General features: G+C 39.3%; 1 protein-coding gene across 5 annotated transcripts in view; it reads right to left on the reverse strand.

The window, feature by feature from the left end:
- TMEM260 (transmembrane protein 260) overlaps positions 1-14,875 on the reverse strand; it is an 87,048-nt gene that overhangs the window by 27,451 nt on the left and 44,722 nt on the right. For 4 of the 5 annotated variants that reach the window (XM_073350020.2, XM_073350023.2, XM_073350022.1 and 1 more), the window contains 3 exons: positions 14,588-14,641; positions 13,987-14,077; positions 11,845-12,884 (listed from right to left, as the gene is read on the reverse strand). In XM_073350020.2, the coding sequence (XP_073206121.2) occupies positions 12,612-12,884; positions 13,987-14,077; positions 14,588-14,641 (418 nt within the window). In that variant the 3' untranslated portion in view covers positions 11,845-12,611. Of the gene's footprint in view, positions 1-11,844; positions 12,885-13,986; positions 14,078-14,587; positions 14,642-14,875 lie in introns of those variants that run through there. The other variant, XR_012159604.2, reaches the window with a different exon arrangement.

Consider the following 14,875-nt stretch of genomic DNA (forward strand, 5'->3'; position numbering starts at 1 on the left):
TCGTGGGACTAGTCGTACAGCTGGCAGCGCAGGTCCTAGGGCCCCAGCAGAGCGCAGCGGTGCATGAATTACACCTCCCAGCACAAACCGCAACACCCAGTTCCGGCTGCACCCTGTGCATTGCACTTCCTGGGCTGCTGAGTGTTTCAGCCCCACTGGGAAGTTGCAGTCGGCCTGTGGCCAGGGCAGGATTAGTTCTTTGGGGGCCCCCATGTCGTCATTATGGGCCCCTTCCACGTGTGGGTCTGGTGCCACGGCGCCACTGTAAACGCAGTGCTGCTCACAGGAAGGGATTGAGACTGGATATGCAGCTTTCACCTCTGCCTGATAGGTTCAATCCAGCCTTGTTTAGTAGTGACCGAAAGCTGTTGCCAACTCATGGTGACCTGCGTGTAATGAGTTTGAGTTCACAGTCCATTTCCTACTGGACAGGGAACAACATCACAGCCTTGCCCCACCACCCCATCCCTGTCAGCACACTCATTAGAGAGGCCAAGGACTGAGCAGACACAAAGGCCTGAGCCCTAGATATAGTCACGTTCAAAGCAGCAGGTTGCGTGGCAGGGTGGTGCAAGTTACACAACTATTGCCCATGTTGTACCAGCTGTTTGTTTATATTGGCCTCATCGCTATGATCTCCGGGTGCATTACGGACTATGCAGCTAACTACTGTCGAGAACAGTGCATTCAGATCAAATCCACTCCCAGCTTCTACCCTCTCTATTCAGGCTTGATGAGCTAAAAACCCTTTGGCAACGTGACCAATTTAAGGAAAAGCCAGAGTGAACAAAAGCATACGATAGGACTTCAATACAAGCCTACATTTAAAGGAAAAAACCTACGTGAACTGCATCCTAAATGCCTTCACACTTGAACCGTGAGAAAGCACAAAAGGCAGATAACTCCAGGGTCCAGAGATGTCCTCCACAAATGTGGTGTCTTCCTTCACTCGGGGCTCCAAAGTGGGAGGAGGCACAAAGAGCTTTCTGGTGGGATCAGAAGGTACAGTAACAGAAGTCACTTTTTGGACAGCCAGGACCCAAGCAATTCAGAAGTTTTTCCTTGCCCATCTTGCTCTTACAGAATGTATGCCATCTGGCTTTCATTCAGAACCATAACTTTCCTCCCATGCCTGGCAAGGTGACCTTAGAATCCAGGTGGAGGTGAGAATCATCAGCATATCTAGGTATAGACACCACACTTATCACCATGGTATCTGAGTATATTCTGCAACTGTAACCCAGAGCAACTCTCAGCCTCCTACTTCGGCTTCACATACACATTAAACAGAAGGTAGCACTGCATATGCGAATCTTAGGGAGTTGGGAGAAATTACCCAATGAAGCTCTTTCAGTCCTCCCCAAAAAGAATAAATGGCACCACTGTAAACCCAGCCCATTCATCCCTGCCAGGTCCTGTGGATGAGTAAAGAGTGAGTGCTTCATAATCAAATATGTCACATGTCACAGAAAGACCTAATAATATGAGCAAGGAGGTCTGAACTCTGTTCATCCCCAGAAGACTGGCAGCCCAAGAAATAAGTGCATTCTCCACAATGAGCCAAGGTCTAATGCTAGACCTTCCCCACTAATCTGCTACAAAAAGGAGAAAGCTGAGACATCAGGAAATTGGCAAGGTTAACAAGAGAAGTTTTCCTGAACAAGAATCTCACCACCATTTGCTTTAGGAGGGTAAACAGCTTGCTCTTATGAAGGGAAGCATGAACAATGTCTACTTATAATGGGTTCAGGCATTCCCCAGAAAGGAGGGGAGGACATCTTGCAGGCAGCTGAGGGAAAAGCTTATTCAGAACATGCTTCTGGAAACTCCTGACGCGTTGAATGAAACTCAGCCAAAGCAAAGGAGCATGGTGACATTACAAGAGAAGGGGTTTCTAGGGCCCACTGTATACCTGGCTGTGGACAGAAGAGGCCTGTGCTGTCCCAGCAGGCTGCATATCCACCTTCACACACCAACGCCAAGCCTTAGCATGTGCCCACCTACGTGAGACAGAAACCACGCAGGTCTATCCCATGGTGATCATGAAACCCATCCCACCCCAAGTCAACACACCACAGTCACCTTCTGCATGGACCCGTGCATCACCAGCACAAAGGGTTTCCAACTCCAAGCAGAGTCACAATTCCTCCTTGCTAGTAACATGGCTCCTAAATTCATTTTATCTCAGGACTCGCATATCCACATGAATCCTCTTTCAAAGTTAGTCTGTGGTCAGGTGTGAACACCCAAGCCTCCTTTTCCCGACTCGCCTTAGGCTGAATCCAGTACCTGCTGGCTAGAACTGCACAGTTCTGGTGCATAGGTAGGTTCTGGGGCTAAATAGAGGAATGGAGTGTTCAAAGCTGGCAATCTAGCATCTTTCATCAGCACTTAATTCACTAAAAAAAACCCCAATAAGCCACACCAACCCTTAAAAGCTTTAGAGCTGTATTTCTCATGGATGCAATAATACTTACTTACAATATGGACTCTGGCTGCTCTTTATATAACCACTGCTCTTAATCAGCTCAGTATTAGAAGCTCCAACCGGCTCTCATTTGACTTTTTTTATTTTTAAAACACAGATTTACAATCTCTCAGATTCTTCAGTTTTTAAACCACTCTGCAGAGATACTTTAAGAGTCTTATTTAACTCAGACACATTGGAAAATTGCAACCCCTCCCCCCAAAAACAACCCCATAATTGGAAAGCATTGATTTAAATAAATCTAAAACAAAAGAGACTAAAACATGAAAACAGATTTTTGCTATGCAAGTCCAGTGCTAAGCTTGTTTACATGGAATGTTCATTTGCTCCAACGATTCTTTCATTTTATATCTAGAGGAACCGGTAGGGAGCATGTACTTTCAGCGTCTTTTTGAGAAGATTGCTAAGGTGAGCTCTACCTTTAGCAAAACCCCCGCAAGCTTTGCAGTTACAAAAAGGACTTCATGTGTGTTAATTTGGCTTGTTAGAGGATGTCGTTGTTTTCATATCTTTTCCCCCTTCTGATCACTTCTTCATTTGTGAGATAGTTAGGGGGCACTGGACATCATTGTTCGTGTTTTTAAGAACCAGGATCTCCAAATGACATTTTACTATGGAGTACATATTTACTGTATGCTACACTATATAATTTACTTCATGAAAACTATGAGTTGTAGAGTTTAGTTATTCAGAAGACTACATTTCTCTTCAGTTAATACTATTTACTGAATATAATAAAGTACTATATTTAAGGAAAATTTCTATTTTTAAACTAGTGAAGACGACAAATATTTAAACATTTTCTTTCCATGTTTATTGAGGCTTTAATTTAATACTATCACACACTTGTGTTTTTTAAACCCTTAAAATTCTTTTTTCCTTAGAGCATTTTCTCATTTCTTTTCTAATTCAAATATAAATAGCTCAGCCATTCTTTATAGCATAGTATTTGATTTTGGAATTGCAACGATTTACTTTTTTCCAATATTTATTGAGCATCTTGTTATTTTATACATATACATATATACACACACACATATATAAATATATACAAAACAACACACTTTTTCCTGAATAAAATGTGACATACTCCTTTTTCTGCATTCTCCCCATCTCCTAACCTTTTAATATTTATTGAAATTTTCATTTACACTTTCTAAAAAGTCAATTAAAAAAAGAAAAAAAGACCTTGGGAGATTTTTCCTACTAAGGCTTTGAAAGTTTGAATTATATTTAAAAAATAACCAACAAAAATTGCAATAATTCACTGTACTTTAATGATTAAATCCAGCAATTTAACATGGTGGATTTGTAAACATAAAGCTTGCAACAAACGAAAGTCTCCTATGCATTGATAGATCAAAACAAAGTTATAAATCTAAACCCTATATTCTGAATCACATTCCAAAATGTAAATAAGCACACAAGCATGCAGCTACATATTTTTACAAAAGCAATTACAAACAAGTCTTGTCTGACTCTACTAAGTCAGAAATGCACACAATACTGTACTTATCTGTTGTGCCCTCTGCTGGGTAAAGTACACAAGGCAAGTAATATTATTCCTATTAATTTTTGGCATCATCTCTCTGCATCTGCTTTCAGAATGCAAAGCGTGAAATCTGTAGTAGCAGGTTTAATATTTGATCCAGCCAAAAATATTTTTGCTACAAGGACTTACCTTTGGTAGTGTTTTTCCTCCCGCCCTGTTTTGTTTCTTTGCCATCCGGCCTTGTTCACTGTCCAAACCAAAAGATCTGCCACCAAACTCAGTACATGGCAGGACTAATTTCATGCTGTGCAAAATTTATTTAATTTCACATCCTGTAAGAATAATCACTTAGCATAATGCCAATTTAAATATATTTTTATCCGCAAATGCTAATGAAACCACAAAATCCCAAACCATCTTTGGAAAGAATTATGGTATTTAAGGGTCACCCACTCTTCCCAAACAGTGTCTCTCAACAACCCGTGGCTGCACGAAGAATTAAAATGAACTAAACAATGTAACTGTAATTTTAAAAAAATTAAAATCTCAAGGATACAGTAGAATCCCCAGAGTTCTGATAGGTTTCAGAGTAACAGCCGTGTTAGTCTGTATTCGCACAAAGAAAAGGAGGACTTGCGGCACCTTAGAGACTAACCAATTTATTAGAGCATAAGCTTTCGTGAGCTACAGCTCACTTCATCAGATCAGAGTTCTGATGTTTCTAAATAGTATGTTTCCTTTATATGCATTATCAAAGACAAATGCTCTGATGTGGAAGCACTTATGCAAGTGTTTAACTTTACTCATGTGAGTAGTTCCCTGATGTCAATGGAACTTACTCATTTGAGTAAGGTTAATTGTGAGCATCAGCATTTCCAGGATTGGAACATTACAGTAGCTCGCTCTCTTGCATGTTGCAGAGGACAGGAACCAGAGGACCAAACAAGGTTAGATTAGCAGAATCCTAAAACAGAAAGATTCATTACTATGGTGACATCATCAGGTGTAACAGAGAGGGATGAGAGAACCATGTACACAATAAACAGTATTTAGATAGTAAATATGAGTAGTATTAGGCAGTTTGTTTTCTATTCTAGTAGAACAGATAGGTGAATATCTACACCAGTAATGCTAGGTAATGAATTATCTAGGAGTTTGGTAAAGTCATAGTACCTTTTAATGCATAGACAGCATATTATGAGTGGAGTAAAAAAGGATTTTAATTAAAATCTACTTTACTATGGCTACTACCTACCCCGATGTAATAATCTTGCTAGACATTGGATACTACTTTAGTGTTTTTTAAGGAAAATATTCTAAAGCCACGTATTGTCACAGACTCAAATTTACTATACAAATTTGTCAGATCGGCACAGCGGTTATTGTACTGTAGTTTTCCTGGCAGAAAAACAAACAACTGAGGTTAAACTTTAACCAGTTGATTTTTTACATAATATGAAGTCTAAATAGGAAACACTCAGAGAGAGAAGTAATGACAACAACTGAAGAAAAGAACATGTAAATGCATAATGAAAAGTTTCAAAGCAAATCTTAGGAAAAAAAACAAACAAACCCCTGAACAATTCCAATCATCCCAACATACCACTGTAATGTACTGTTCTAATCTTAAAGCCCACATTCTAAAGTCTCTCACAAAAGGGAGAGATGCATGCCTGTATTTTCTGAAATAATCTCTTTATTTAAAACCAGAATTACTGGTGTTTCAAACTGTCTCAACTGTAAAAATGGGCTTTTCCTACCAAAACCAAACGGAATTCTTCAAAAGAGTTTAGGTGTGGAATTGACTAATCATGGTAATGCAACTGATCAGTTTCCAAGAAAATCAGTTTATGAATGTATGGTTTTTAAAATACATTTTCCCTGCTTCTGAACCGCATCTTTACATCTGTCTGCAAAGTGTTTTTCTGCATGCTGGCAAGAACTAATTCCATATAAAAATGTTTTATGAATTAGCTTATTTCTCCTGTGTTTTAAAATGAAGTAACATCACAAGCCTACATCATAATATCTGGGATGACCTTTATGTTCCTCAACCCCACCAATCATCTTATTCCTCCCCATGCAAAAACATATGTGGGCGAAACATGAGAGTAGATGAAGGTGTTATGAATCACAGATTCACTGATGATCAATATATTCATATCTATACATCAGACAATTTAGTAGCAATACAAAAAGCAAAACTTCAAGATAAGCCCTGTGTTATATTAGGGAAACAAGATTATCTGGCATTAAAAACCACCAATAGAACACATCTGAACCACAACCTCAGCTGATGTAAACTGAGGCAGATCCTTCTCTTCATCTTCGGTCTCTCTCATTTTTTAACAAGTTTTAACTGAAATGTCAAGTTTTTGCATGTAACAAAAAAGTCAAGACATACTAAGACATCCTTTCGGGAGTAGCTATGAACAGTAAAGGGGCTACCTTTTCCTCAGACATCAATTGTAAAGCGCTTTTACATTAAGGCATGAGCTCCTGAATCAAAGTCCAAAGTTAAAAAAAAAAACATACAAAAAATACGAAATGTATCAAAAAAGGTTACAGGTGTGGTGGGGGGGGGAGGGTTGCTTCTCTTTTATTTATTTATTTGTTTGTTTTCAAGGTTCTCAAAGTTTAGCAGGTCGTTCATACATTTGATCTGCAGCGTTCTCGTGCTTCACCCCTAAGTATCTTGTGGCATATTTAAGAGCATTCATAGGCTTTATAAAGAGAGACCATACTGTGAGAAGGTTGTTTGGATTTGTGTATTGTTTTTCATTCTCTTTGAATCTTAGTAACTCAACTTTAACCAAATGGCTGATTGCAGAAAATTAGGTCTTGCAATTCACACTAATTTCGTTTTAAATTATTTATGACATATACGGACACCAGTCAGACTGGATGCCAACTTTAAAAGTCTGTAACGCCACTGACTTGCCATGAATATGGAGCTTTGAGAGTAGTAAACTCTCCAGATCTGCATTCACGGGGTGGAGTCTGAAACTTGCAAACAGTCACCATTCAGTAATTCTTTTACATCAATAAATCTTGCCCCAAGATTATACGCTGGTTTATTATACAGGGATTAGAAATTAAAAAATAAAAAATCTTACTACAGAATTGCAAAGACACATTTCTTGTGGAAAACTCTTAGCTTATATACACCTCAGACTATCTCCAGGTAGGAACATCGCTCTATGATTGGTGCTTGAATTAGACTTGCCATGCAGATCCAAATTAAACAGACTTTTAGAGGGTACTGACAATGATGTCTTCATTTGATATCATGATCACTGCAGAAGCTTTAGCTGCATGTTTGCTCATGTAATGATGTGCCAAGATCTTGTCCTTTAAATGTTCCCAGAATTCCCTGGAAACATGACTCATTCATTTGTGAGTACAGGCTTTAGAGCTGTTTTGCATTTGTGACAAGTGTCAGGATGAGCAATACGGACAATCCTCCCCCGGCATCTCTTAGTGGGTGCTGCAGTTAACCAGATGTCTTAAAGCAAGCCAGCAACTCATCAGGACTTTTTTGTTCAGATCTAAGCTTGTAAATACCATCCTTAAGGCTGAAGCCTAGTCTGGTAAATTTCCAAAACACACAAGTTAAGTCCTGAAAACCAGAGAAAGGGTTTTGTGCCATAATGCATGACCCTGATGTTTTTCAGGCTGTGCTGGACCATGAGACATTTTTAGTATAAATATAAAAGTATCTGAAACACGGAAACAGTTATTTTCTGTTTGACTTGTGGAGGGAGGAAAACACACCTAAATTAATTCTGTATTTAACACAATCTCTGTTTAAACAAAATATTAGTTTACAGTAAAACACCTAAGTGCCTACAGTTATGGATTGGTTGATTCTAACCCTTTTTATTTGTTTAGTGCAGTGGGGTATGCAGAGGGGTATGCAGAGATCTACCGGGGGTGCAACAACTCCTCTAGATATTTGCCTAGTTTTACAACAGGCTACGTAAAAAGAACTAGCGAAGTCAGTACAAACTAAAATTTCATATAGACAACGACTTGTCTATACTGCTCTGTATACCATACACTGAGATGTAAGTGCAATATTTGTATTCCCATTGATTTATTTTATAATTATATGGTAAAAATGAGAAAGTCGGCAGTTTTTCAGTAATAGTTTGCTGTGACACTTGTATTTTTATGTCTGATTTTGTAAGCAAGTCGTTTTTAAGTCAGGTGATACTTGGGGCTACACAAGACAAACCAGACTCCTGAAAGGGATACAGTAGTCTGGAAAGGTGGAGAGCCACTGGTTTAATGAGATATCACAGTTGTTAGATACGGGGCAATATCCCAAGATCAAAATCATCACTGGGCATATGGAAACTATGCGGTATCATTACACTTCATGTCCTGTATAAATGATTGCAAATGATTGATATCAACTTTTCCACCATATAAAACAATTCCCTGGCCATGGACGTGCGCTGTTTTGAGTGGATAGATGCTTATATTGCATTCATGGCTATTTAATGATAATGCAGACACCCAAAATCCAAGTCAATTTCAGAACAGAATATCCCTCTGTTAGGATTCTGGCACCATGATTATTTTATAAGCAGTGACTGTACATCGTGTAAGCACAGACACGCCCATTTACCAAGTACTTGCTTAACGTTTTACACTGCACTGAACCCTAACAGGTCTGGTTTTGTTTTAAAGTAAACCAAGCATTTTTTGGTTCCTCCCTGTGGAGAAGTTACTTTCAAGTCAGTGAAATTTCTTGGCCCATGATTAAAAGTCTTTGCCAATTAGGACTCAACAACTTCAATTCATTTTTTCTGGTTCAAGATGAGCAGGAGCCTAATAAGGCTGTGATAAAAGGGCAAAAGGCACCGAGAGCCAAAAAGGGATTAATGAGCTCCTCCATTTATTTGTCTTCCTAACAGCTGAACTGTTACAACTATTGACACTCTTCAAAAGGTTCCGCTCTGAACCCTACCCAGACTCTGCAGGCTCCAATGGACATCTTCAAATCCAGAGAATGGAGGGGCAAGAGCTTCCCCTGTGTGATGCCAAAACCAACAAAGCCCCACGGATCAGGTAATGAAACTTCAGCTTTTCCCCCTTTGAGATTTATTTACTGGCAGCTGACAAGGGGCAAATTCAGCTCGAATTGTGTAGTCAAGGCCCTGTCAAGCCTTTAGAGGCACCCTTGTCTTGAAGCACCTTCATGACTGGCATTTCACTCAAAAGCCCTCGGCACTGGTCCTTAACAGCTTATGACATCACAAAGGACACTCCAGACAGATGCCTACATGGCATCCTGCAGCATTTTAAAAGAGAATTAGTGGTTTTAATTATGGTCGTAGTCTGAAAAGGAACCATGCAAGCTCCACAGGAGACCTTTGATCAGACCCTTTTGCTAGTACAATGCCACGGAACTGTGACTATTCCTAGTAAGGGGCCTTTTCTTGCTGAATGACTCACCAGTGATCTTTGAATGCAGACAAGCTTCTAGCCCTCCCTCTTCATTAGTGAGCATTTCTATACAGAGGCCTATATAGTGCTTGGAGTCTAGGAGCTATACAATTGGGGGGAAAAGAATCCCTACAGATTCTGGCCTCTACTTAGGAAGTGCTGAAGGACTTTGAGTGACTTTATTCATTAAAACAGGTTGCTATTAATTAACTGTCATAATAAAATAAAGAACTATTATTTGCATTTCTTAGTGCGCTCCCTTTAGTAATATGTATAAAAGATGCTTGTAACAGAAATGAATTTATAAGAGAAACCCTCAGAAGTCTCCTTTTTTACATTTAGGCAGCAGGAGTCTGGCTAATTATTAGAACCAGTTCTGCAAGAGAACAAATAGAGGTAAAACACACATATGAAAGTAATTAGGAAAATGCAAAATCCTGTTTACTTGGCAACCGATTCATGCAACTGAGACTAACGAAGACTTTATCAGCTTTGCTTGTTTGATAAACTTAGGGTGCCACCTAAGAGGAGCCGATAAAAATTAAACTTCTGCCAGCTTCTCTGAGCATTGCCATTTAGCATGTAGGCTTTGCAACGTTCTCAGAACAATTGCTTTGGGTAAAAGTACCAGCAGACCTAATCCAAATGGTTTTATTAAACGGAATCTTGAAACTTCTGTTGCTTCCGAAGTTTTACCTTCACAGTCTGACATCAGTGATATTTTTCAGCTCTAGATACACACACTATCTATTTCTATCTACCTACATATGCATGCACACATGTATTGGGAGTAGATAATCCAGGGAAATTCCCTCCCAACCCCTTAAAATAGCTGTTTAGTAGCTCCACATTTCCAATAATTTTCCAGCCAGGGAATGTATTTATCTGTGGGAGAATTCTTCTCTGGTCTGCGTTGCTACTTACTAAAATAGAGATGACACTTTATTTTAATCAGATCACAGTTTAAATGTCTGTGTGGCTCTGCTTTTTCCCAAGTAGGCATTAGAATCCACAAAGGCTTCAAATTATTTCAGGGCTATACAGCTAAGACTGGGCATCAAATCAAGATAGAAATTGCCTAACTATATTTGCCTGAACGGATTGTGAATAATATAGGGAACAAAAGCAGTCAAAAAACCAGAGTTTCTAATGTCATCCATTGTGCTGAAGGACGGATCAAGAGAAGGGAGAAGAATGCTTATTTTAAAAGGCTGGTATGTAGGGATGTATGATATACTGTAGTTTTATATGAATGCTTTACTTATACAGTAATTGACAAAATGGAAGGGTACTATCAACCTGAAATCTAGTCAATTGCAAAACAATGAGTTAAAAGCACACCTGAGGACTTCTACATGAAGCCTTAGCTCACGGCAAGCTGAGGTGTAAATCCACCCCACGCTAGCCCGTCATGCACTCAGTGTCTGTCATATGCTAAAAGCTCCCACCTCTCATTTCAAAGTGAGGTAGATCAATGCGGAACAAAGGGAACACAGATCAAAGGAAATTTTTAGTGCGCAGCAGCAGGGTCCACCCGGACACTTGGTGCATGCGCTTAGTGCATTTAGCACCCCAACTTGCTCACAACTAAGTTTTCGTGTAGACAAGCTCTGAGTCACGCTGGCAATTTTTCTGATTTTATAACCACATGTTCCCATTCTTCTCAGTGTTTGCAAATCCCCCACCTCAAACATTGAGCAACTGACTATTCAAAACGTGCTGCCAAATGTACACAGTGACCAAAATGGAAAGAAAGAGAGGAAAATATTTTTCTCTAATATTGTAACGTAACAACTGGAGGGTAAGAACTTTCAGACAGAAGTGTGATCTTTAAGTACTCAGTGTCCATTTAAGCCTTTATGGAATGGAATGAATCTGTTACATTTAAAAACACAGACCAACACATGAAGAATATCTGAGAAATATCAGAGTTCGTAAGTGGAGTAACAGTCCAGAATCACATATGCACAGACAGATATATATATATATGGGGCGGAAATCCATATAATAAATTGCAGAGCCATGTGATAAACATATAGTGCACCTTTGACCATTTCTCCTGCACTCTGCTCACTATACAATCTCCACTTCTTCTAAGGTTCCAAACCTCAAAATAGCTTTGATCAGTGGTAATTGAAAAGAAGAAGAAAAAAATATCAACCTGCCACATAAATGTTTCCTCTTTCTCCCCAAAAATTACCTCCACCAAGATTCCATTGTGGGCCAGCGACAGCTTCTCTAAATCTAAAAATATCTCAAGGGCCTGCAAGGCTAGAAACGGGAACATTATAATCACTGGGAAGGTAAAATTCCTACCTTGCCAGTGGGGGCCCAGCACTCAGTTTTAGCCCTTGAAAGACCAAATAAAAAGGAATAAATATCAGTAACAAAATAAAATACAGACCAGCTATTTTAGGTCATTTTTAGACAATTTTATTGGTCCCTTGAGCCTGACACAGTTCGATTCATGGTAACCAACTCACTTGGCTCCATAGGAAAGACGAAAAATAGTTCAGAGAAAATGCTCTAAAACATTCCTAAAACTATTTTTTGTAGCATCTGTGACATCTACAGGATGTGTGAGAGAGTAGTGAGGTGTAAAGGTTTTACCAGCACTCTTTCTGGATAACTTGTGTAACTCAATCATGGCTTCACCCACTATGAATAATGATCCTATATCCCAGACACCCACACACACCCACACGCACTCTTTCTCTAATGGAAGTGTATAATACTGTGCACAAAGATATACAAAATAGAGATATTTTACACAGCTGAAACTCTACAACAGAAAGAACTTTTAGTAGGAAATGAATTTCATATATTTATGAAGTAATTATACATATCAAATAAAATCAATGGACGTATCTGCACGCACAGTATTTTGGATTTCCTCACTTTTTTTTTTTTTTTTTTTAAACACAGTGCTTAATTTGGTAACAAATTTTTTTCTACACAAATCAATGTGAAGGGCGCGCTGGCTACCAGAACTCTTCATCTGGCGACAACTAAAAAAAAGAACAGTGCTACATTTCCATCCAGGAGGCCACTTGATTTCCTTCTGCTATCACGTCTGTCGTATTTAAAAAACCTTCTCATGTTGTTAACTAACAGATTAAATTTTACCTCCCGACTTCAGAATTTTAACACTTCAGAAAGCAGGTCCACAAACGGGTTCTATACAGCCAGCTGCTTCAGATCTTTTTTCATTTTTCTCAGCCCCTGCAGCTCTTTCTTCAGGTGTTTTACAGCCTGCAAAATATCGGCTCGTTGGGGATCATCCTCTGCTTTTGCCGTATAGAGGAGGAAATGTTTAACAGTTTCAGATAACAACACTTCAGGGTCCACATCCACCTTATGCAGACGCAGCATCCTTTCGCAAGCTATTGCATAGTTTTTATGCCAATTGACTGGATGTTTTTTGTGTGAATTGATGATTTCCTTGTACGACTGTAAAAATAAATAAAATATGAAGTGCACACACATTTCTCTCTCTAGTGGCTTTTTCAGAATTTTATAGTGTTAAGAAAACAGACAAGATCAACATCATTTTGATGGCCACAATCTAGAATGGCATGTCTGTGAAATCAATCTAGTAGTAATGCAGAGAAGTATGAGTTGGAATATCATTGGGTGGCAAAAATATGTCATTTACTAGAACTGCTATGTTTTCTTTAGAATGCTGCAAATGAATGATATAACCCCATCCCCTGACATAATATATTTCCCTGAGAGAGTTGTTACACTATGGAAAAAAGATTCAGCTGTAATGCATGGAAAGACATTTACCAATAGTTCAGAAGGTCAGGACATCTTAAACAGGACTTAAGCAGTCCATTGACTTCAATGGGACCATTCACATGCTCCAAAGTTAGGCACATGCTTAGGAATCTGCCTGACAAGGGGACGACTCAAACTCTAAAATGTTACACAGCAAGGAACAATTTAAAGAAAACTATTAATAGTTCATCTCTTGGGTTAAGACGTTCCTCATCTCTACCAACGGAGATTATTAGTTTTGCGAATGTGCATCACTTAATACCGTTACCAATAAGGTACTACCAATGAGCCACTGATGAGGTCACAGCTAATATTTCTAGTGGTGTGAAGTACAGCACAACTTATTTCCAGAACGAAGATTTTAGAATTTTATATATGCTGGCACAGCTGTGCATAGACATGGGGACTAGTGTGCACAGGGAACTTCAGTGCTCAATTGGCATGGGTTAGGAGTACATAATGCGACAAAACAAGGTGCTAGCTAGAGAGAAGATGTTTTGAGCGTCACCTTTATTTGCTAACTGAATGACCATCCAGACATGCTGCTGCAATTGTTTGGGGGCAGGCCTTTAAAGCGGGAAACAGGAATGGATAAAATCTCTGAACAATCCCCTTTTAATTTGCTATATACTTGGATTGGATGAACAAGAACACATCCAGCACTCATGCTATCTAGCTATGTGTATGTGCCCTGGGCACTAACACAGCACTAGAGATAGCTCGCCGACAACAACAACAAAAGGAAAAAAAAAGGTGACAAAAAGTTACCTACGTTGTACGCAAATGTATAAAGTTGGGATTTTATATCTGCAGACACGCTAGCAGTTTCTGCAAGGTCAAAAATAAAGAAGGCTGTTTTCATCCTAGAAAACAGAATAAACTCCATCACGACAATTATAATAATTTTTAAATACAACTAGATCACTTCACATTAATAGGCAAAACCTTCAATATTATCTTATGGAAGATGCAACCACGAAATCCCCTTATAATTGTATATGAAAGCCCACCTCTCCTCCACTTGAAAGTCTGCTGTGATTTACATTTGACACAAATATATTTCCTCACTCTATCTCCAAACTATCCTCTCCTTCATCGAGACATTTACAGCAAAATCCACATTTCTGCAGGACCCCGCAACAGAATTCACTCAGTTCTAACCATTTCATCAAGCTGATGTACAATCCACAGGATGAAGGGAATTTTCCTTATAAGCAAGTCTTCCTCTAGACATTTATTTTTTTCTGAGGGGGAAATACTTCACTTCGCGGCAAAGCAACACCCGTTATTACAGCACCCACTTTGACATGCGTTTCACGGCAACAAATTGAAACCATTAGCCGTGGGTTGCTGGAAAGTGAAGGGAACCTCACCTGGCTTGCCACATCTCTTCATTTGCTACAGCTTCCCAGGAAGATGGATCAAACCTAAAAAATAATTAAAGTGAAATTCAACCTCGCTGCCTACAGCACTGCGTTTCATCCTTTGGACTCCAGGCATATCACCCACTGCACGATCATCTTGCGCTCTATGACAAAACCCCTTCCCCTCCAACTTCTCAGATTATAACTCACCTAGGCAGAAGGAACGGGGCCATGAAGTCTAGGGCACGGCAGCAAGGAATGCAGAATGAACCTGCTCCTGGATAAACCTTATTTTTC

The sequence above is a fragment of the Lepidochelys kempii genome, chromosome 6, assembly GCF_965140285.1.
Source record: "Lepidochelys kempii isolate rLepKem1 chromosome 6, rLepKem1.hap1, whole genome shotgun sequence".
In the NCBI taxonomy this organism is placed as follows: Eukaryota; Metazoa; Chordata; order Testudines; family Cheloniidae; genus Lepidochelys; species Lepidochelys kempii.